The sequence below is a fragment of the Drosophila pseudoobscura genome, chromosome 4, assembly GCF_009870125.1.
Source record: "Drosophila pseudoobscura strain MV-25-SWS-2005 chromosome 4, UCI_Dpse_MV25, whole genome shotgun sequence".
NCBI lineage: Eukaryota > Metazoa > Arthropoda > Insecta > Diptera > Drosophilidae > Drosophila > Drosophila pseudoobscura.
In genome coordinates, this window is record NC_046681.1 from 20,837,199 (window position 1) to 20,860,676 (window position 23,478).

The 23,478-nt window shown below is 44.0% G+C and overlaps 1 protein-coding gene across 46 annotated transcripts; it reads right to left on the reverse strand.

The window, feature by feature from the left end:
* Nucleotides 1-23,262, reverse strand: Mhc (myosin heavy chain). Of its 46 annotated transcripts, none has more exons than XM_015180444.2 (19): nucleotides 23,193-23,260; nucleotides 20,693-20,994; nucleotides 19,919-20,062; nucleotides 18,737-19,120; nucleotides 18,595-18,658; nucleotides 18,422-18,520; nucleotides 18,100-18,203; nucleotides 14,549-14,956; nucleotides 13,429-13,599; nucleotides 11,763-12,352; nucleotides 9,050-9,167; nucleotides 8,141-8,404; nucleotides 6,422-6,631; nucleotides 5,301-6,187; nucleotides 4,606-4,684; nucleotides 3,100-4,275; nucleotides 2,124-3,029; nucleotides 1,247-1,316; nucleotides 1-751 (listed from the first exon to the last, which is right to left on the reverse strand). In XM_015180444.2, exons 2-18 carry the CDS (start codon nucleotides 20,894-20,896, stop codon nucleotides 1,266-1,268), a joined length of 5,859 nt encoding a protein of 1,952 aa, XP_015035930.2. In that variant the 5' UTR covers nucleotides 20,897-20,994; nucleotides 23,193-23,260; the 3' UTR covers nucleotides 1-751; nucleotides 1,247-1,265. The 46 variants fall into 46 exon arrangements, with proteins under 46 accessions (XP_015035930.2, XP_015035935.1, XP_033236833.1 ...); XM_015180449.2 differs by lacking the exons at nucleotides 4,606-4,684; nucleotides 9,050-9,167; nucleotides 18,100-18,203 and adding exons at nucleotides 5,071-5,149; nucleotides 10,505-10,622; nucleotides 16,082-16,185 and having other exon boundaries at nucleotides 23,193-23,259; XM_033380943.1 differs by lacking the exons at nucleotides 9,050-9,167; nucleotides 13,429-13,599; nucleotides 18,100-18,203 and adding exons at nucleotides 11,417-11,534; nucleotides 13,989-14,159; nucleotides 16,082-16,185 and having other exon boundaries at nucleotides 3-751; nucleotides 23,193-23,259.
* Nucleotides 23,263-23,478: the final 216 nt, after the last annotated feature.

Consider the following 23,478-nt stretch of genomic DNA (forward strand, 5'->3'; position numbering starts at 1 on the left):
TTAAATTGATTTACATTTATTTTGTTCCTTTTTTGTATACTTTTCATTAAGTGTCGAGTGATGATCTTTTCTCATTATCATTTTATGATAAAAATAAAAAATTAAACATAAACATAAGCGCAGTGTATAGCAATTATGTGTATACGGTCAGTCTGTCTAGTCCGTATAACAAATATTGAGAATAGAATACATATTGAACAATATTCGAACAGCGAGCGACATTTCCTGGCGGACACTCCTGCGGGGCCTTTGACGCTTTGACGGGGCTATCGTTTCAAGATCTTTCTCATGATGATGGTTGGTTGAATGCATTTCGAAAGTTGTATAAAAATATATAAATACAAATACAAATACAGGTCTCGCCAGCAGTGTCCCGGAGCAAATGTCGCGCTTACACAATAGCCTGATATACCCAGTGATGCTACACAATGGACTTATGTCTGTTATCGATCGTAATCGATTGTTCTTTTTCTTTTGATTTTTGTTGATGTTGTTGTTATTGGGTTTTTGCCTAAGTGCATTTGGTTGTTGTTTACCTCCCGTCGTTTTCGATATATATTTTGTTATAGTTTTATTATTTTGTTTTTAAATTAAGAAATTAAATTAAAATCATAAACATAATCATTATGAAATATCATTTAAAATAAATTAAAAAATGAAATGGCATTTAGAATTCGTTTTCAGGGTTAAGGTCGAATCTTGGTGGGAAAGCCAATCCGTCGAATTGTGGCCGAACGGACGTCGCACGGGGCTAAAGAAGAGAAGAGAAAACACAAATTAGTTATCAGCTCCATATAAATGGTATTTGTAATCATGCTGGGGTTTCGGGTGGGGTGGGGACAAGTCTCCGAGTTGGACAAACTGATCGGGAAAGAACGAGAACGAACGAATCGCCTGCCAGCACATTATGTAGTGGACCGGCAGTAGAGGAGAGTAATACAACAACTGTGGTGACGACTGTACGTAAGTGCTCGCCGAGCGAGTGTCATAACGGGGAAATGAACGAAGACGAGTAACGAGTATGAACAAGATAGCGCTTGACGAACGACGACAAAACGTAACGGATGAGACTGAACGAACGAACGAATGAGCGAGAGCACGTCATGAGCTGCGTCGGACTCTAGGGTTGATGTTGTGTGTATATTTTTGGGGAATTGGGAGTTTCGACACAACGAGAACAAGACAAGACGTGAACGAGCGAGAGACTGAACGTGAACGAGAACAAGAACGAACACGTCCCACTTACAAATGTTTCAAGAAAGTTTCTACTGCTCCAGCAGCGCGCCCCATTGGCGGCCACCCTTGGGCGCTGTCGGCTGCAGTACACATGTACAAATACATTTGATATATTGTGTTTTTAATAATATAGTGGAAGAATAGTGTGTGCTTTTCTTTTTAATTTTTTTTTTTTTTTGTAAATTTGTATGCAGAATGGTTGTAGAGTATAAGCAAAGTCGATTGATTAAGCTGCTGGTAACTATTTCTTGTTATTTTCTTTTCTTTTTTTGTAGCTTTTTCTTTATTTTCTGTCAAAATGAACGCATTTTTGGTTGGTACGTGATTTTCGATGATCTTTCGATTGATCCTTTGCCTTGTTCTGTGGTTGATTGATTGGGTTCTGGTTCTGGTTCTGGTTGCCTCTAATTACAGTTTTCTCATCTAGCGAATGTCGTATGATGCATCTATATTATTATTTTAGTATTTATTTTATAATAATTCTTATAAGCTATAATTCTCTTTGCATGTTTTTGTTCTCTCATTATCGTAAATGAACCAATATTGGATCGCTATATAGAAATTTTTTTGGTTTTATTTTCTCGTGGTGGTTGTGCCTCAAATTTAAATCTTTTTGTTTTGTTTTGGTCGAGCAGTAACGAAGAAGCAGAGCGTATCGCGCAAAATATGAAAGGGAAGAATATATTTATATACATTATTTAAACCGATCGAGAGAGCAAAAGAGAGTGATATGGCGGCTATTCAAAGCACAATGGTAGCTCAGTGTACACTGGTCGAGTGAGAGAAATTTCAATGATTTTTGGGGTCAGAGAGTGAAGGGGTAATCGGGTCAGAGGGTCATCGGTTAATGGTCAATGTATAAGTATTATAGGGTTAAGAGAACTCACCGCTGGGCTGGCACCACGACCGACAGAACCGGCACGTCCCTTGGCGCGGAATTTGCTGATGGCCTGCTCGGCCAGATCGGCACGCTCCTCGGCCTCCTCAAGCTCCTGCTGAGCCTTGCGGAATTTGGCCAGGTTGAGGGCGGCGATTTCCTCGGCCTCCTCGATCTGCCTCTTGTATGTCTTGATCTTCTGTTGCAGCTTGTCGACCAGATCCTGCATGCGCTCGTGGTTCTTGCGGTCCTCCTCGGACTGGAAGCTCAGCTCCTTGATGCGGCGCTCGCTCTTACGCAAGTTCTTCTGGGCATCGGCGTGTCTCCTCTGCTCACCGTCCAGCTCGTTCTCGAGCTCGCGGACGCGCTGCTCCAACTTCTGGATGGCCTTCTTGCCGCCCTTAAGGGCATTGGCCTCAGCCTCATCCAGGCGGACCTGCAGTTCCTTGATCTGCTGCTCAAGGGCCTTCCTCAATTTCTCCTGGGTCTGGGCATGATCCTGCTCAGCGCGGAGCTCATCAGCCAGGCGGGCGGCATCAACCATAGCCTTCTTGGCCTTCTCCTCGGAGTTCTTGGCTTCGTTGAGGAGCTCATCCAGGTCGGAGTGCAGGGTCTGCAGCTCAGACTCGAGCTTCCTCTTGGCAGCGGAGATGGAGGCGTTCTGGGCGGAAACCTCGTTCAGCTGTTCGTGGGCATCGGCAAGCTCCTGCTCGGCCTGGCGACGGCCGCGATCGGCCTGCTCCAACAGAGTGCGAGACTCCTCCAGTTCGTTCTGGAGAGCGTTGGCACGACGCTCAGAGATACCCAGCTGTTCACGGGCATCGTCACGGGCGCGCTGCTCCTCCTCAAGGGCGGTCTGGATGTCCTTAAGCTGTTGCTGGTAACGCTTGATGTTCTTCTGGGCCTCGGCGTTAGCCTGGAAAGGATAGCAAAATAATCGATATGGATGAGTATGGTTTAAGAGCGAAGTTTGGTGTCGAACCCACCTTGTTGGCATGATCCAGAGCAATCTCCAGCTCGTTAATGTCAGCCTCCAGCTTCTTCTTCATGCGCAGGGCCTCAGCCTTGCCCTTGGCCTCAGCCTCGAGGGAGGCTTGCATCGAGTCCAAGGCGCGCTGGTGGTTCTTGCGGGTGTTCTCGAACTCCTCTTCCTTCTCCTGGATGCGGCGATCGATTTCCTGACGGACCTGGGACAGCTCCAGCTGGGCGCGCAGCACCTTGTTCTCCTCCTGCTCGAGAGCGGCCTCAGCCTCCTCCAAAGCGGCCTGGAGTTCGTCCTTCTCGGCTTCCAGACGCTTGCGGGCCTTCTCGATCTCATGGATGTTGCGGCCACCCTCACCGATCTGGTCGAGCAGATCCTTGACCTCATCAGCCAAGTTCTTGTTCTCACGACGCACAGCCTCCAGCTGCTCCTGGCCCTCCTCGTAGGCACCCTTCAGACGGAACAGTTCAGTGGAGTAGTTGCGGCACTCCTTCTGGGAGGCATCGAGCTCAGCGGCCAAATCGTCGACCTTGAGCTTCCACTCGCCGATGATCTTGTCGAAAGCCTTCTGCTTCTTCTCGGCGGCATTGGCAATGGCGTTGGCGCGATCGACCTCCAGCTGGAGATCCTCGACTTCGGTGGACAGACGCTGCTTGGTCTTCTCCAGGCCAATGCACTTCTGGTTAAGGGACTCGATGGTCTCCTCAGCCTCGGCGAGACGGGCCTGCAGCTTGCGCTTGGCCTCCTCCAGCTCCTCAGAGCGGGCAACACCATCGGACTCGTACTTGCTGCGCCAGATCTGGGACTCGGCGTTGGCCTTGCTCAATTGACGTTGCAGATCAGCCTTGCCCTCGGCCTCCTCCTCAACCTGTTCGCGCAGGTTGTCGAGGTCGTGCTCCAAGTTGCGGAACTTGCCCAGAAGGGTGGCACGCTCGCGGGACTCCTCGTCGGCGAGACGCTTGGTATCCTCCAGCTGGGTGGTCAGGGAGATCTTGATCTTGGAGAGCTGAGACACCTGGGACTCGGCTTCCTCCAACTGGCGGAGCAGGTCGGAGTTCTCAATGGACAGCTTCTTCTTGCTGGCATCGAAGTCGTTGAGGGTCCTGTTGGTCTCATCCAATTTGGACTGGACCTCGTTGAGGGTGTGCTGCAGCTGCTTGGCGATCTTCTCCTGGGCAGCCTGTGGGAGTTTAAGAATTGGGGGTTTTTTAGTCTCGGGTTTTGGGTGGGTTTTCTCTTTTTGTTTTGAGTGGTGTGCACATTGGTTTTCGTGTAAGGTGGTTTTCTGTACAAGGCTTTTGGGGTTTTAGTACGTCAAGCGGGCTGATTACTTTAGTTTTGGGGGTCGTTTTAGTTGTGCTAATATTTTTTTACAGGGGTTCTTCGAGGTCGAGGTCTGGTTTCGTTGACTATACACAAGTTTTCGTGGCAAAAATATAGATATAGAACTTTCAGCATTTAATTTACAGCGGCAATCGATGAGAGCAAAGAAATGAATCAATTTGAATACCTTCTCGTTGGTAATGTGGTCAACACCGGAGCGCAGATCGTTCAACTGGCCGTAGTACTCGTTCTTCTCCTTCTCAGCCCTGGTTTAAACAGATAGATAGAGTAGACACAAATGGTTTTTCACGGGTTAGTTTTTGTTTGTGTGGGATATAAAGATATAAAGAGAGCCGAGGCGAGGCGAGAAGCGAGCGAGCTGCAACTGATCGTAGTCCGAATCCTATTAAGAGACCTTTCTTGTTTTTTTGTTATACAGAAAGAGAGACAGAGAATGGATCACACAGACGTTGTTTTTTGTACGTAGTTGTGTGGAGCTTTGGTTGGAACATGCGTGTTCAGTTTTCAGTTTTAAGTGTTCAGTGGTGGTTCTGTGTGTACTCGTATTCAGATATGTGTGGACCATAAGGCACCCAACCCAGAGGGCTTTGCAGACCTCTGGGGTTGGGTGCTTGTGATCGCGACATATTACCTTATCGCGACCCATCTGATCGCAGGCGGTACGAGTCTGATTCAGCTCGTTGTGGCAAGTCTGGCGATCGTGCTCGGCCCTAGATAGCAATGTGGAAAAAAGAGCAAGAGATCAATTGAAGTTGTGGACTGACTGACTCTCTTTCCCGTTAGCGAGATCTGTCTCTATCGCGCGTAGTTGCACCTGAAAAATGCTAGCGAAATTCTACGATAGATATGATCGGTACTTACTTAGCCTTCAGCTTGTTAAGCTGATCGACCTGTTCGGCCATCTCGGCAACGGCATCGTTGTGCTTCTTGCGCAGGTTAGCCAGGGTGGACTCGTGCTGGATGTTGGCTTCCTCAAGATCGCGACGGAGCTTGCTGAGCTCAGCCTCACGTTTCTTGTTGAGCTCAATCTGGGCAGAGGTGGCACCGCCAGCCTCCTCCAGACGCTCGCCCAATTCCTCGAGTTCGCGGGCAAGATCGGCGCGCTGCTTCTCAGCCTTGGCGCGGGCCTGACGTTCGGCCTCGACCTCCTCCTCCAGCTCCTCGATGCGGGCCTGCAGCTCCTTGATCTGGCGCTGGTGCTTGCCAACGACGACCTGCTCATCTTCCAGCTTGGCGGTGATGGAGGACAGTTCCTTGTCCTTGCGCTGGATAGCCTGCTCGAGCTCCTTCTTGTTGCGCTCCAGATCGGCGACAGCCTCCTGGGTGAGCTTGAGGTCTCCCTCAACCTTACGCTTGCCCTTCTCAACATCGCCGCGGACCTTCTTCTCGCGCTCCAGCGAGTCCTCGAGTTCATCGAGGGTCTGCTCGAGCTTGGCCTTAACCTTGTTCAAGTGGTTGATCTTGTCCTCAGCGGACTGCAGCTCCTCACCGGTCTTCTGGTTGGTCTCTCCCTGCATCTTCTTCTCCTTGTTCAACTTGTTGATGAGCTCATCCTGGTGGGCGATCTCGTCGTTCAAGTTGCGGATCTGGTGATCCTTGGTGGCCTTGTCCTGCTCGGCCTTCTGGATGTTCAGCTCCAGATCCTCGATGTCCTTCTTCAGGCCAGAGATCTCCTGATCGGCCTTCTTCTTCTGCTGGAACAGCTGGTTGCGGGCATCTTCCTCCTGAGTCAGGCGCTCTTGGATGTCCTATATTTTGTGTGCGAGATAGGAAATGGTATACATATTGGTAAGTGATGTGATGGTGAAGGTGATGATTGGCCCAATCCAAATATAGCAATCTGAGCAATTGGCTCGAAATAGCCGAGAGCAAGTTTCACGCTCGATTTGACATGATCAATTTCGTGTTTTCTGCTTTTGGATTGATGCCATCGTTGGAATTGGCTTTGGCTTTGGATATGGGTTTTTTTAGGTGGTACTTACGCGCAGCTGGTTCTCGAGGTCGTTCTTCTGGGCTTGCAACTTGGAGTTGCGCTCCTGGTAGTCCTGCAGGGCACCCTTCTCGCCGGACAGGGAGTCCAACAGGGCGGTCTTCTCAGCCAACAACTTGGCGTTGAGCACCTCCAGCTCCTTGCGCACTTTCACTTCAGCGGCGTGCAGTTCCTCAGCCTTCTTGGCCTTCTCCTCCAGACGCTGTAAGTCATTAGAGGCATTGGTGGGGTTAGTAAAGGCAGAGCCACTATCACTGCTTATCGCAGCCGCTGGCTGGACTTGTGGTTCGACTGGCGTAGGTTCTGGGGCAGCAGGAGCAGCAGCAGCAGCTTCGGGATTTTCTGTGGGTGGAGTCGACTCTGCTGCGGGAGCTGCTGGCTCCTCAGTGGCACTGGGTGTGGTGGCTTCGCTGGATTTTTTCGTTTTTTTGGTTTTCTTTTCATCAGCCATTGCTAGATATTCACTTTAGGCACTCTGCTTATGCTACGAATAGTATGCTTTTTTGCTTGGTTCGTTTCGGGGGTTCGTTTTGTGGTACGCGTTACCGCGACGGCGACTGGTCAAATACAACTGGAATGGCTGCTACGAATGCACTGGGCCACTTGGCTATAAAATTAGCAAACGCCCCATCGCACGCATACCCAGAGCAGAGCAGAGCAGCAGCAGCTGCCACTGTGCGGCATGCCATATGTGTGAGTGTAATCGCCTTGGCTATGAAGAGTGAGGAGGCAGCCATCATAATTCAGAAATTGCTAGCCTCTGGGGCCTATCATTTCGCACTTGTGCTGCGGGCCAGCAGGTGTACACCATCTCTACACCCAAGCGAACCCAACCCACTCTCCCATCTGCATATGTATATCTATATATACATATACAATCTTTAGATTTTATACAAATTCAGATCTATGTATGATTCCTGTGTACATAATTACTCATCGCGATCATGATCGGGAACTATACTTGGCGGTAGGCTCTTGGGATTTTTTATTATTTAATTAGCAAGCTAATTGGCAAACTAATTGTGGCTCTTTAAAAAAATTGAGCTATGTGGCAGGGCCGAGAATAGACCCCAGTGCAATTCATAATTCTGTACAAGATATACATAAGATACACAAACAAATATACATAGATATAGTGTGTATGTAGGCAGGGTATTTGTTGGATTCCAGCGAAACTTTTCGGGTACTGTTGGGGTAAACAGAAGGAGCTGGGCTGTTGCTGTTGCTGTTGCTCTAAAGTGCCTAGATTATGACAGCATCTATTTTTGGTTATACCAGCGATAGGAATCAGATCGTATCGATCGATATGTTCGGGCAGCTGTGAGTGGGTGGTGGCTGTGTTGAGTGGTCCGGTAGAAGGAATGGGTTGCATGTCCGTGCTGCAGGTATTAAGTCGTGTGTGCTTAATTAAGCACAAGAATTTCGCCTCGTTGTAACAACACAATGTTTATGGCGATTGGCTAAAATAAGATTTAGAGATGGGGATTTGATGGGTGCAGCTGCTGCGGCTCATCCAATTACCCCAGACAATGAGAGAGAGAGAGGAAGAAGAACCGAATGGAATGGACATGCCAGGGCTACTTGTACACATTCGTGATTGTCACTGGCAACTGCTCTTTGGCCAAGTTCAACACAAGCCATCTACAAAGTAGTCGAACCACAGTCGAACAGCTCTGAGGTAGGGAAAATGGAGACATCAGTTTATACTCACGGCAATCTCATCCTCGATACGGCTGACGTTGAGGAGGGGCTTGACCTTCTGCCACAGTTTGTACCATGGCCAGGTACGGAGCTGCAGGTACTTGCGCAGATTGCGCTGGACAACCTTGAGGGCGACGCGCTGTTCCTGGAGCTTCTTGAAGCCCTTGCGGGACAGGTAACCACGAGCCCAGGCCTGCATCCAGGACATGATCTTGCCCAGACGCTCATCACGGAACTCCTCCATCTGACCCAGGACACCGGCGCGGAAGAACACCTAGATATGGCCAAAGGTATTTTGTGTGTGTTTGTGGGGAAGGAAGATAATAGGTTAGTTTCCTGTTGATTCTACCGATCGAAGAGCGCGTGCACTAAGCAGACCCCGAACTGACTTTTCGGACAATCCAGGGTCTTTTTTTTACGTTTATGCTTAAGCGATTCTTCAAAAACACTTTTGGACAGGTTGAACTGGGATAGATAGAGGATGGATGGTTTGAACAACAACACAAGAAATACAGAATACAGGAAAACGACAAGACAAGACAAGAACATGACAAACAACAAATACATTTATACGAGTATATAAAGATCTTAGTAAAGAGATGCAGATGGTATGGAGATGTGATTAGTGAACATAGATGCAGATGATGACACTGATGCAGATGTTGACACGGATGCAGTTGGAGACACTCAGAGCTTTAGACTAGGCATATGTGGGACCTCAAGATCAGTACCCTAGACCAAGCCACACTCAGACCCAACACCTGGACAAGAGCTGTGTACTAGCAGCTGACTTGGATTGTCCGGGGTTGGGTCTGGGATAGGATGGAATGGGGATAATTCCAGGAGGTAGAAGCGGTGCAAGTGCACAGGATGTTTGTGTGGGTGTGTGTGTGTGTGAGATATATTGTCTGGCATATACCTTTGTGTTACCCAAACGGTATTGATCTTCTGGCAGATCGATAAACTTAATGATAATATCAGCGGCCTTTTTGTCTTTCTCAACGCCCTGCAATTGCTTGGGGCACATGATCTTGTAGCTGTATGGAGTTTTGTAGTTTTAATGTTGTATTATTTTGTTTCAAACGAATTGGTTAATAGTGGTGCATACATACTAACTAAATTTTTGATTTAGAATTGGGATTAGGTTAATTAACTACAGACTAGGAAATAGTAGAGTTACTTCTACCACAAGGATCTAACACCAATCGAATAGGAATTAGGTTTGAATTTGAGTGTAGGTAGGTAGGGTATAGGTATATGTTCTGGTTCCTTTTTTGTGAAGGTTTCAGAACAGAGTGCGTGGGATGGATTGCAGGGGTATTTCCTTGTGTCTTATATACTATTTTCAGGCCACAATCAGAGAGATAGAAAGAAGAGATACTGAGAAGAACATGCGCACAGATCATTCCTGGTTCAGAGGTCGAAGCTTTTTGCTTGGTTTTGTACCTAAACCAGGTTCGAGTCTGTGTGTGTTTATGGGGTGCAATATTGTATGTGTATGTGTGTGTTGTTGAATGCCTGGACATCAGTTTTCAGAGCCATAGACAAAAGTGCATGTTTTTGAAGTAATGTAGTTTTTGGTGTAGAGAATAGTTGGTTGTGCGTGCCTTTGTGTTACCCAGACGGTATTGATCGTCGGCCAACTCGGTCGATTCGATGAGGACCTTCGTGCATTTCTTGGGATCATCCATACCCTTGATACCCTTGGGGTTCAGGATTTGGTAGCTGCATGTTCACGTATAACGTATATGGTGAGGTCAATCAATCAACAATAAATGATGCTACAGTATAGATAGATACTTGATCTAGCTAAGGGTTAGTATGTCTAGCTTACGTCTATGGTTATTTACAGTTGATCTTAAATCGAATAATAATCAAAACTCTTTCAAAAATAGAAAATTCTACAATAAACTTTCGAACCCATGCTGGGGGTTTTGGTACATTTGTGTCTGTGTGTCTGTGTGTGTGTATCTATGTTTAGGCGTAGGTTGATTATTGAGGGGAGGGATCGTGGGATCATACAAAAGTGCTGAACTTGAAAGTAGCGCCCCTAGCAAAGTTCTGTGACTGTTTTCCTAAAGGACGCCTGAAATCTGTGGGTTTATTTGGTTTGTTTTTGGTTGGTTTGTAATTTGTGGCTCGCATAGCCTCTCTATGGCCTTTGATATACGAGTGAAGTTCAATTGTATTGTATTGAAAGAGAGACAGAGCAGTTGATGCCTCTCAAGTGTGGGGGAAATAGAATAGATAGAAATATCAAAACTACTTGTTTGTGGGGGATCAGAAAGATAGAAATAGTTGATAGAGAGGTTCGCAAAAATGCAAATTGCAAAATGCATGATCATAATTCGGATAGATCGGAACAAGACTCTGCCTTGGTGTGTCCAATGCGGTACATATCGGGATCCAGTCCAGTGGATTCTAGAAGTATGCTGCCACACTTCTTCGCATCCTCGATGCCAACAATGCCAGCTGGATTTAGAATTTGATAGCTGTAAAACGGATACGGAGAGATCATTTATACAAAATGCACCCAAGCGGTACAGTTGTGTCCACTCTTGTTGTAGTTTTTCTATAGTTTTCTGTAGTGTGTGTGCGTGTGGGTTGTGTAAAGTGTTTTTCGAGGGGGACGGACTGCTCTCTCGTAGAGGTTTCTCGAGCATCCTCCTTCATCCCTTCAAAGATTATTGACTACACAGAAATACAAGTACAGTTGAGCCATCCACTCATAAGTGAAGTGTTTGTAGAATATTTAAAATTTCAAATTCGAAAATGGCCAGATAAAGCTTTTAAATAAAGGGAAACTTATTCGTGCCTTGGTATGACCCAGACGGTACAGGTCTTCGTTCAGATCGGTGGACTCAAGCAGAACCTTGGAGGCTTTCTTGGGATCTTCGAGATCCTTAATGCCGCGGGGGTTCAGAATTTGGTACCTGTCGGAATGTAGAATTTCGGTTCGATTTGAGATGTATGTACATAAAAAAAACAGATACAGTACAGATACAGATCATCGTGCTACAACGATTACTAGCCACACAGAATGTGAGATATGAAGATACGATACATCTAACATAGGCACAGCACTGGAACTGGAGCACTGGAAATTTGGTAACTGAAAACTGGTAACTGGAACGGAACTATTCTGTTACATGGTACATGGTACATACAAAGAGGTAATACAAGTGACGGGGTTGAGAGAGAGATACAATTGGAATGGTAGGACATTCGTTCGGCATGGATATACAAGGACAAATATAGGACAAAAGATAGCAAGTTGTATGCGTGCCTTGGTGTGACCAATGCGATACATATCGGGATCCAGTCCGACGGCTTCCAGACACTTGCCGGCCGCATTCTTGGCCAACTTTTCGGCTGTCATGATGGCTGGGGCCAGAATCATGTAACTATAGTTGAATAATTTACAAGTTAATAGATAGATTATAGCTAAGAGTAGTCCAAGGTATCATCCCCTACTGTATGTACAGAGTGACTGCTAATAGAGTGTTCGCTAGATTACAGATTACAGATAAAGTAGGTATCTATCATATATGTAACTAATTGAGTCTATGTCTAGGTGTAAGAGTAGTAAGTGCTCAAGTGCCTAAGTGTGTAGAGATCCCAGACGAACTTACCGCATCTTGAAGTCGGGGTAGACCATCCTGTTGGGGAAGCCCTTACGGCAAATACGGATACCTTCAAGCACACCGTTACAAGTCAGCTGGTGCATGACCAAGTGAGCATCAACCAGACCAGGCTGCTTCATCTCGTTGGGAATGATGCAACGGACGAAGTGAGGCTGTGTCGAGCGCAGAATTGCCATCAAGCTGTTCAACTGCTCCTTGTAGGCAGACGAGACAGTAGCGAAGCCACCACCCTTCTTGCCACGACCTCCCTTGGCCTGTTCACCGCCGCCCGACTGTCCGGGATGATCGGCGAAGATCTCGATCAGCAGTTTGTTCTGCGACTTCTTGAACTGATCGACGACAGTGTCGTTGAGGGGATCCTTGTTCTTCTCCAACCAACCGGTGATGTTGTAGGACACACAACCAGCATAATGGCCGATGGCGAAGTGGGCAGCCTGCTGGCCAGGCTTTGGGGGCTTTGGCTTCTGGAATGGAGCGGACTTGCCCAAATGGGTATTGGTCAGCTTCTCCGAGAAGGTCTGATCGGTGGCCTTGGGGAACATAGACTCTTCCTCCAGGATGGACAGGATACCCATAGGCTGTTGGTAGAATAACACAAGATTTTCCATACGTTAGTTTTTCCTGCTCGATTAAAGTAAAGCGGCATTAAAAGATTCTCTAGTAGCAAGCACGCATTACATATTACATATTACATATTAAAAAGTTCAGTTTTTTTGTTGGATACAAGTAGTTTCTAAGCCACAAGACGCTCAACTAGAACTAGAACTAGAACTAGACAGTACTAATTGACTAATCGCAACACTACAATTAGTACATAGAACTTACCCGTCGTTAGTTGTCGTTAGATTGTCGCTAAATGCATATGCATTAGGAGTTGATGCTTGTTTAGCTTTAGCTTTAGGCGATCTTATGACTAGGGGTTAAGTTAATAACAGATTACATTCGATTAGAGGTGAGATTTTGAGGTGCATCTTATGGCAATCTTATGTATCGTTGGTGCGTGTGGTGGTCAGCTTGGGCTATCTGCTGTGACAAGATAGTTGCGGCCGTGTCTGTACCTTTTCGATCAGATCGATACACATTTGCAGATCCATGCCGAAATCAATGAACGTCCATTCGATGCCCTCGCGTTGGTACTCTTCTTGTTCCAAAACGAACATGTGATGGTTGAAGAATTGTTGCAGTTTTTCGTTAGTGAAATTGATGCATAATTGTTCGAAACCGTTGTACTAGATTGTGGAACGGAACAATATGTAACATAATATATAGCTATGGTTAGTTTTGTATGGTTTTCAAATGCAATTCAGTTTCTTTTGTGTTAGTTACTGTTTGGTTGGAGTATTCCCTGGATATTTCTTCGTTGAAACTTTCGTTCGATAGAGATAGATGAGAGTGGGTGCTTGCAATAAACTACGAGTATTTGGAGGTAGAAAACGCTTGTGGGCGCACTTCTCCGCATGACTGTAAAAATGTATGTATAGTAGAACCCACCATCGTGGGATCATCAGTTCTAGATGATTTGCCAGTTTGGGGGTCTATTGAGCATTCTTTAAAAATAAAACTTATACCTCTAGATATCATAAATAGAATACAATATATAGCAAGACGAGCTGTAGGCGGAACATTTTTGATGAATGGAATGGGGGAGACGAACCTTTTCAATCAAATCGATACAGGCCAACAAGTCCATACCGAAATCGATGAAGGCCCAGTCGATGCCTTCCCTCTTGTATTCTTCTTGCTCCAAAACGAACATGTGATGGTTGAAGAATTGTTGCAACTTCTCGTTGGTGAAGTTAATACACAGTTGCTCGAAACCGTTGTACTATGTATGTTCGTACCGATTTTGAGTTGGATTGGATTGGATTGGAGTGGATTCGTGAGGTGAGTACATATATCTTGCATTTAACAAAGAGTGCTTGGGGGAAGGGGGTAGATGCTGGATACGAAAAGATGCCCTGACATTCGATGCACACTGATTTGCATTTTCCGTTTACCTGTGATCACTCTGGAAGAACCCCCTTATAAGGCTGTTGTTGCTGTTTTCTTTTTCACTTGTTTTTTTTTTTTTTTTGGTTTGGTGCTAGAACATAACATAACATAGCATAGCATAACATAACATTTGAGAGACATACAAGACAAAATAAATAGAGAATTGACAAAGAAAGTTGGTTGCATTGAAGGATTGGATTGGATTGGATTCTTTGTAAGCACCTTTTCAATCAGCTCGATACAGGCCAGCAAGTCCATACCGAAATCGATAAAGTCCCAGTTAATACCCTCCTTCTTGTATTCCTCTTGTTCCATGACGAACATGACATGGTTAAAGAACTGTTGCAACTTCTCGTTGGTGAAGTTAATACACAATTGCTCGAAGCCGTTGTACTACATCGCAAGTTGAAGTGGGATTATTTACAGAACAATTATAGTGATCGTTTGAGAGAACTAGAACTCTATGGTTATGGTGCCATGAAGGTGGTGTAGATTTCTTTTGTTTGATTCTGTGAGTGTGCTTGTGCGAAGAGTGAGTGCACCTAACCCATATTGATTCTGATTCTGATTTTTATGACCTTACCCTCCCTCCTAACTAACTGTTGAGAGACGTGTTAGCAGGTCGGCTGTGAACTCCCTCTACCATAGTCATATATATGAACCAAGGTAGGTGGATTTCACGGCCACAGCTAGCTATGATCTCCCATGGGATCCACCGAGACATCGATGCACCCATGGAATAGCCACAGCCAGCCAAGTCTTTTGATCAGTCCGATACTTACGTCGAAAATCTCAAAACCAGCAATATCCAGCACACCAATGAAATGTTGACGCTTCTGCTTGGTGTCCAGAGTCTCGTTACACTTCTTCACCAGCCACTTGAACAGACGATCGAAGACACCCTTGCACAGAGCACCGATCGAGTTGCTGACCTGCTGGACGTTACGGCCCTGGGTGACGAACTCGTTACCGACCTTGATGCGGGGCTTGAGCAAGTTCTTGTACAGCTCAGCGGGGTCGCAGCCGAACAGCTTCGACACACGGCCACCCTCCTCCTCACCGTCCTGCTCAGCCTGCTCCTCGCGACCACGTTGCTTGAACTTCATGCCACCCATATGCATGACAGCGGCGGTGATCTTGTAGACATCCTCCTTCTCCTGCTTGGTGAAGCCCAGGATATCGAAAGCTTGCTGTATTTCGAAGATTTTGGAGGGAATAAAATGTGATACTTTAGTACGGGAAACATTCGTATCCACCAGTTTTCGTTAATGGCATCTTTATAGCATTATTTTGTTGGTTTTTCATTTTGTTTTTTAGAGCTTTTTTTGTGGTTGAGTGTAGCTTATGTCTAGAATATCATGCAAACATGCTTTCAACAGATCAGATCACGAAAAATTACCAAAGGTGGCATAGATCAAATAGCGCCGGTGTTAGTAAGACCTACGGGTGCTACTATACATAGATAGGTTTACCAGGTGGCTTAAGTATTCCGGAATCGTTGGGAAACTCGTGGATTGCCAGGTGAAGTTTATCGCTTAAACTTATACACTAACAAGACACATGAAGAAATCTGTGGGTTTTCTGGGGGGTTCACGTGCTGAGTTCTTAACCTATTCGAGCATAGACGGCTATCCAGTCTCTCTGGGGCCGACTCACACAAGGAAAGTTTTAGATACAATTGGTTCCAAGTGGGATTCGTATGCTACGCTTACGTAAAGTAAGTTTCTGATACAAATCTAGAGCTATACACACACACTCAGTAATATCTATATATGTATCTATAAACTATATAAGGGTATATCTTAGGATAACATGATGCATTTACATTCCAGGCAAAAAAGTAAACAGAATTCAGTTCAGTCCAAAATATGTTGAGGACAACTAGAATCAATGTTGGTAATGTCGGGGCATTCGTATTAAGTACAAGATAAATATCGATCTGGTAACGATCCTCAGGGATGTTTTTTCTGGGGCATTCAATCGAATCTTACTCTATATTGAGCATTCCAATTAGAGACCAACAAGGTCTCAGGAAACTTATATGAAACTTGGGTAACGACAAAAAAAAAAAAGAAAACTTGGTAAGAAAAGAAATCACATAAACACACAAAGGTTTTTGTTGTTGGTGTGCGGTGGGTAGTGTAGTAGCTCATCGGTTTCGATAGGGTTTGTTCCTTTTTGTCGTTCAGACAGTACCGATATCATATGCATTCATAGATCATAGGTGGGTTTTTTGTGGGTGTGTGTGTTTGTGGTTTTGTGTTCAGTGTTCAGTGTTTTCGTGTGTAGATCAGATCTGTTTGACGACCACTTACATCTGCCAACTGGAACTCCTCACCGTCATCGATACTGGGTACAGTAACTTTACCCTGGGATACGTTGAAGTAGTCGTAAATGTTATCAGAGAGGAAGCACATGTCTACATTTGCAATAGTCGGAGAGAAGGTTTTCTTTGTTTTAGCGAGAAGAACAAAACTTATGCTCTAAGTCTGGTATATGTACGGTGTACGGGCACGGGTACGGATGGTATATTTTTACAGGTTTCTCAACTCATCTTTTTCTGTGTTTTCTGTGTGGGTGTGTGTGTGTTTTCTGATATTGTGTAACTGTGCAATAGGTTCGGTTCAGATAAACCTTGTGCAATCTTTCCCAGCCAGGAGCGGGCATCTCATCTCAATCTCATGGCAATTTCAGTACTACCCGGTGTCAAGTGAATAAACAATTTTTGGTGTTAACTAAGGCACTGTACAGAGATCCTTCCTGCTCCCAGCTGGGACTTGGAGTTGGGGCTAGAGTGGCGGCTGTAGTGTATGGTACAGGCGGTACAGGAATTTTTTTTGGATGGAGGTGCAAACTACGTTTGGTAAGATAGATAGATAGATAGAACAGGATAGATAGAGACAGTGGTGGGTAGAGAGCGCAATAACTCAAGATAATTCCGGAATAACACTTGAAAGTTAACCATATATACAAGATATCATAGCCATCACTGCAGAGTGAGAGAAATCGATCAGAACGTGTTTGGATCAATGGTCAAACAACTTCAATGGTGTACATAAAATTGCAAATTGTAGAATTATTGTATAATTGATAGAGAAGAGAGATCTTTTTACAAAAGTTCCATTGGATTTGTGGGTTCGATACTTGGAGGGGAGTCGAGACACGGACCTGCACCATAACTTACGTCAGTTAACTCAAATTCTTCACCATCGTTGACACCGGGTATCCGAGTTTTGCCCTGGCATATGCCGGGATAATCACCAATATGTTGGGTAAGAAATACCATTTCTAGTCACGCGATGTTAGACAAAGATACTCCATAAATATTTTTTGTGTTTGAGATTGTGTGTGTGCGTGTGTCGGGGGATCCTATCCTACCTAAACCTACCTAAATTTCTACTTTCCAAGAATATTCTTTTGGATTTTAGTTCATTAGGTTTTAGATTATTAGGATTTAGTTGGGCGTTGGCTGGCTTTAGCTATTGATTTGATAAGCATTATGAATTTTGGATAGGACATTGATTGATTTTGTTTTGTACGGACACAACATTGATGACACTACAATAGAGAGAAGTTTTGTGAATATTCCAGAGAATAGTTCTGATTAGAGAGAGGTTCTGGTTATGAGGATTATGGATGGTAGTAGGAGTAGTGTATGCATATAAGAAACCATGTCCTGTATGGTCTTACATCCACGGCGAGCCATTCCTCGCTATCGTTGACGCTCGGTATGGTCGTTTTGCCTTGCGAGACAATGCGATAGTCGTAAATGTTGTTCGATAGCAGGCAGTATTCTTTATAATATTACATATATTCGATATATGTGTATATCCGAACAACATTATACGATAGTTATGAAGTGTGGGTGTTTTGTGTGTTGTGGGGATACATAAGTATGGAAAAGGTAGAGAAATACATATTTAATAATGTTTTCTTTTGACAGATGGATATTAATCGGGTATGTGGGTATGTGTTAAAGTATTCGGTGGAAATGGACGACAGGTGGGGACTCAGGATGGTTGGTTGGAACTGGGTGGGATGGGAGCGCTACTCTAAGTAAGCCTTCTACATATTCCAATAATCCGTAGCTCTGGATGGTGTTTGGAGTGTATTCAGCTACAGCTAAGCAGCAGAAAGAGTGTGGCCTAAGATTGTTTTCAACAATATATACGATACGATATAGCAATACGCGCGCAAAAAAAAAAAAGAATAGTTAACCAACTACAATAGATAATAGATAAATAATTGCTCAAATATGGATTAATAATATATCTAGGTTTAGGCCAACAATATAAGTAACAAAATTTAGAATCAAATATTGAGGGGCAATTACATCTGTGAGATTGAACTCCTCAGAATCATCGATACTGGCTACAGTGACCTTGCCCTGGGAGACAATGTGGTAATCGTAGATGTTTTCGCTCAACAGACAAATGTCTAGACAGATACGTTTTAGGAGATACAGATGGATGGTATATAGAAAGTAGATCAATTATTCAGTTTTCGGTATGTTTTTGTGTGTGTTTGTGTTCGTGTGTGTAGAACCTAAACAACAACTAAAATAGATATATATATATAGAGGATCGATTGATGATTGTATGGATGGATAATGGTTGAATGGTTGGATGGTCTGATGAATGTTGATCGTTTTATACCTTTAACACCGGCAACGGAGCCAGACATGATCTGGTAGAAGATATGGTAGGAGCGCTCCAGGGACTGCTGGGAGATGACACGGGCCTTCTCCAGCAGATCTGTAATATGAAAATAGATCGAGCATGAATATCAAGTATGGTTGTAAAGTCTTTTGGGTATAACGATAACTTACAGGTCTCAATATCAGCACCAGCCAGCTTGCCAGTGGGGCCGAAATGGATACGGATGAATTTACCCTAGGACACAAGGAGGAGGAGTACATCTTAATATTCTGTTCCATAATGATTGGATTGGATGGGCTCTAAGGTACTTACGAAACGAGAGGAGTTATCGTTACGCACGGTCTTGGCGTTACCGAAAGCTTCAAGCACAGGATTGGTCTGCACAACCTGATCTTCCAGGGATCCCTTCTTCTTTGCATCGGGATCCTCCTTCTTGGTGGAAGCGCCAACAGTGGCGAAGTACGCAATGACCTTCTTCGTGTTCTCAGTCTTACCAGCACCAGACTCACCGGTGATCAACATAGATTGATTCACGTGGTTGGTCAACATGTCGACGTAGGCACCGTCAGAGATGGCGAAAATATGGGGTGGCACCTCATTACGGCGCTTGCCACGGTACATCTTAGCGCAACGGTTGGTATACACGGGGTAGCGCTTGTAAGGATTGATGGCAACGCAGAAAAGACCGGAGTAGGTCTGTTTCACGCATCAAGAGGGTGGATAGAGATGGATAGAATATTGTGATTAATATGCTTGTTTACCATCTACCATGATTATTCTTTTGTTAGTTTTGAATCAGGAAAATTACAGGTGGCTTCGGGCTTTGAATCATTATCTTTTTGAAGAGCCCTTAACCATAGATAGAAAGAGTTAGATTCTTACAGAAAAGGGTTGTGTTTTAGTAACAGTTTGTTTGTCTTTTGGTCTACCAGTATTTTGGTGTTTTTGGTGTTTTTATTATAAATAACAACTAACTACGATGGTGTTTTGGATACTTGTTTAAAGTTTTCATTTTTTGGTTGGTTTGGTGTTTGGTGGGAAATGATTGATGATCTTGTAGTGGATTTTCAGCTTCCGCTTCCGGTGTGTATTGGGTGTGTGGATGTAGAACCGTTTTTGTCTCCAGTGTGTGGTTCATCTGACTGGACGGCCAACTTTCGGTTTAGTAGAAGCCTCGTTAGTGCAAACATCACAGGGATGGGGATTTTAGCTGGAGTTATGCTTTTGGACACATAAGTGGGGGCTTTCTGGGATGATATTTATGGTTCTTGTGTTGATCATGAGGTACATACATGTTAGCATTCTACTTTTTTTTGCATTAGATATCATCAAGCTTTGTTTTGGGTTTTTCTTTGTCAAATACGAGTAGAACATCAACAGAATTTCGATAGGATTGAAGGGTTGTGGTGAGTTTTTTGATAAGCGTTGGGGTTAGGTAACATGGAACTCTTTCTTTAAAGACGATATTGCCATACCGGTACGGCAATTACTTACATAGATGAGCTTGTGGTAGTATCTCTGTCTCAAGTTATGGAGCACAGAGGCATCGTTAAGGTATGTCAAGTTGGACATATCCTCGGCTTTTTCGTATTTTGGAGGGTTCACCTGCTGCAGCTGATCTTTCTTGAAGTCTCGGGACTGTTATCATTTCGATTGTCCGTTCAGTTCGGTTCAGTTCGGTTTTGTTTGGTTCGATTCCCGCCCAATTGTTAGGTTGATTTTTTTGTACAATTTTTGTTGGTTAGGCGTTAGGTTAGCGGTTCGTTTTTGGTTGAGAGAAGAGACCGAAAAGAAGAGGAAACCCATACATTAGTGAGTCTCTGGCAGTGGGGAACTTACGTAGATGAGCTTAGCATAGTAACGCTGGCGCAAATTGTGCAACACGCAGGGTGTGTTCAGCACGGTCATATCGGCCATATCTTCAAGTTTTTCGAATTTCGGTGGATTGACTTTCTCCACCTTCTCGGATTTGAAATCTTTCACCTATTCATGTGTGTGTGTGTGTGAAGTAAAGATATAGTTTCTTTCTGTTTGCATGGTAAAACATCATTCTTAGGGCTCATTCTACAGGGAAATCTCGAAGGCCTTGCTGTGGCCACCCATTTGCAAAATCTATTTTGTAGTACCAAAAAAGGTCTTGGAAAGGGGTAACCTACAGCAATTTCTTTCGAGACAACCCCCTAATTAGGAGCTCTAAGAACCAATCTTCCATTTTCAGTTGATTTCGTGTAATAATGGTGATGTTTTTTTTGGATATGATTTCATTACCTCTCCTCCAGGCAAGCCGACGGAGACGATATCGCCCTTGGTGGCCTTAATCTCACCAAGGAGATAGCCCTCCTTCTCGTCGGGCACCCAGCAACTCTTCTTCGAGTCATAGGGTTTCGATTGATCGATACGTCTCTGCTCCAGAGACACAAACAGGTATGGAGTGGGATCTTCATCCTCCTGGCTTGCGGCTGGCTTCGGCATCTTGATTAAATTTCGCTTTTAAACTTAAAAACTCGAGAAATAAAATTGGGACTTTTCAAAATTCTATGTGTCAATCGCGTCGTAAGCCCAAAACTTCCCTGTAAAACACACACAAAATAAAGAAAAAATTTAACATTATTATCATATGGTTTAAAGATGGCAAAGTATTTTTGGATATTTTTCGAAAACTGATTTTTTTTGGTTTTTATGCTTTTGACCCATTTTGGCAGCGGCGGTGGCAGAGTCGGCGGCAACAGCAGACACAGATAGTATTATAAATTGCTTGTGTGTGTGTGCGTGTATGTGTATGGGTACGCGGGTGAGTTTTCGAAATTCTATTTTTCTTTCCAAATATGAGCATGTTTTCCCGATTCGTAGTTTCGAAATTCCCGTTACCGTAACCGGATATTGAAGTAGCGCCTTGGATTCATTTCGTTTCGCACCTCAAAGTTAATTAGGCCTTGTTTTGTTGTTGTTATAAACACAGACAACAAGTGAATTGTGTGGGTTGTCGCCTAAATATAGATCACTGATCCGATACATGCATACCATACATACGCATGTATATATGTATGCATGTGTGTATATGTATAAGCGATGGTGTGGTGCCTATGTGGGGCGTTGGTATTTGTTACGTAATTTCGATTTTCAATCAAATTTTCCCGTATTTCCTGCAAAATGTTCCTCCTTCCTTTATGGAAGTAATTCTTTTGATTACATAACCCGAACCGGTAGATGAACCATTTTCATTTTGATTTTTGATTCAATGTAAATTTCTTTCACTGGATAACACTCACTCTTTCAAGAAATTACCGTTTCAGATTTTGGATTCAGAATCCAGAAAATTCGACACGCGAGTTAGGGTTTAATCGAGCTGCTACTGCTGTATGACTGGGCTGTATCGCGATATGAAGGCGTGTTCTAAGACAACCGAGTTGCAAGATCGCAATGATCAATTTTAGCACGCCTGGTATACCGCTTGGCGATATATGCGATATTTTCGACAATCCACACAATCGACAATCGACGATCCAATGCGATTCAATTCGATTCGACGCGACGCGAACTTTCAACGAATGCGTTATTTTTAAAATTCTCGAAATTATTTCGAAACTACATATGTACGTATATAGGTAGCCAACCCATACACACTTATATATGTTATATATGTATTGGGATTGGGTAGATTTGAGGAGCTTTTCGGCCTGCTACCGCATGGCATACATCTATACATATATACATATGTATATATATACCGTATCTATATGCGATCTCTTTCTAATGTCTTTGGTTATTTTTAAAACATATTCGAAATATTTTCGCCCATGTATATGAGTCTGCAACGAATTCGAATTCTATTTGTACTCGTATTTTCATTTGATGGTATGCCACGCATATCTCTCTGGCACACAGGTATTTGTGTATGAAATCATCTAGCCAGTAATTCGAAATCGCTATTACAGCATTTCGAACCACAATTCAATTTCTTGATGAAGTAACAGATCTCTGTTTCTTTCTTAACGTTTTCGAGAGCAGAAAATCTTTATATTTGATTGATGTATGAGTAATTTTGAAATTTTCGAATGGAAGAACAAGATTAGCAGCAGATCATATGTACATATATGACATATGATATGATGGGGTCCTGACAATAAGTCCTGATAGTGGTTTAAATTTAATTCTTTTGATTAGGGATCATTAGAAAAATCTATAATTTTATGATCATTCCTTTTCTAAACTTCTTATAACCTTGATAAGTCACTTTTCTTTCAGTCCTATAACTGATAAACGACATTTGTGAGGTTTGGTTGATCTGTTACACAAGATAATGATGATCGATCCGGTTACCTATCATCATAAAATCATAATTTACTATCAGAAAATGTTAGGTTAAGTAACTGAAGGAAATCTTTTGGTAGGGCCGTTAATTATAATCCAGTTGATTTGATAATCCGATGTATTCCGGGTCACTGTTCGTATTGTCACCGTTTTTATGGTTAGTTTTTCAAGCTTTTCGTAGATCCTTTTGGCAGGACAACGCACATACACACACGTACACTTTTCTTTCCTTTTTTGTATGGAAATTTATGGTAATAATTTTTTTAGGTTTATTCTTTTTGACTTTTTGACAAAAAGGTCAAATTGTTGCTGTCTCTTATACACTCTACTGCTGCCGCTGCTGCTGCTGCTGATTACTGCCACTGCTGCTGCCTGCTGCTCTTTTGCTGCCGCTGCTGCGGATGCTGGGTAATATCCAATAAATCAGAAATCGCACATTCAAAGGTGTTGCACTTACGCGCTCGAAAGCCGTTCTGAACCGTGCAACCGGTAAACTTGCCTTTTATACGGGGCAATTTGATACCCATGCTTCCCCTATGCCGGCCCGATTCAATTAAAGCTTTCCACCCAGTGCGTGTGTGTGTGCGTGTCTGTTTCGCTTTTTCTTGCTCCCTTTTTCGGTCTAGTCTAGCATTGGATCGGGCCGTAGCTTGTTCTCCCAGCAAGTGGGCATCGCCTTGCGACAGTGTGTGTGTGAGTGGAGCATATGATGCAATCGCAGGCAGGACCGCTGTGAGAGCCGA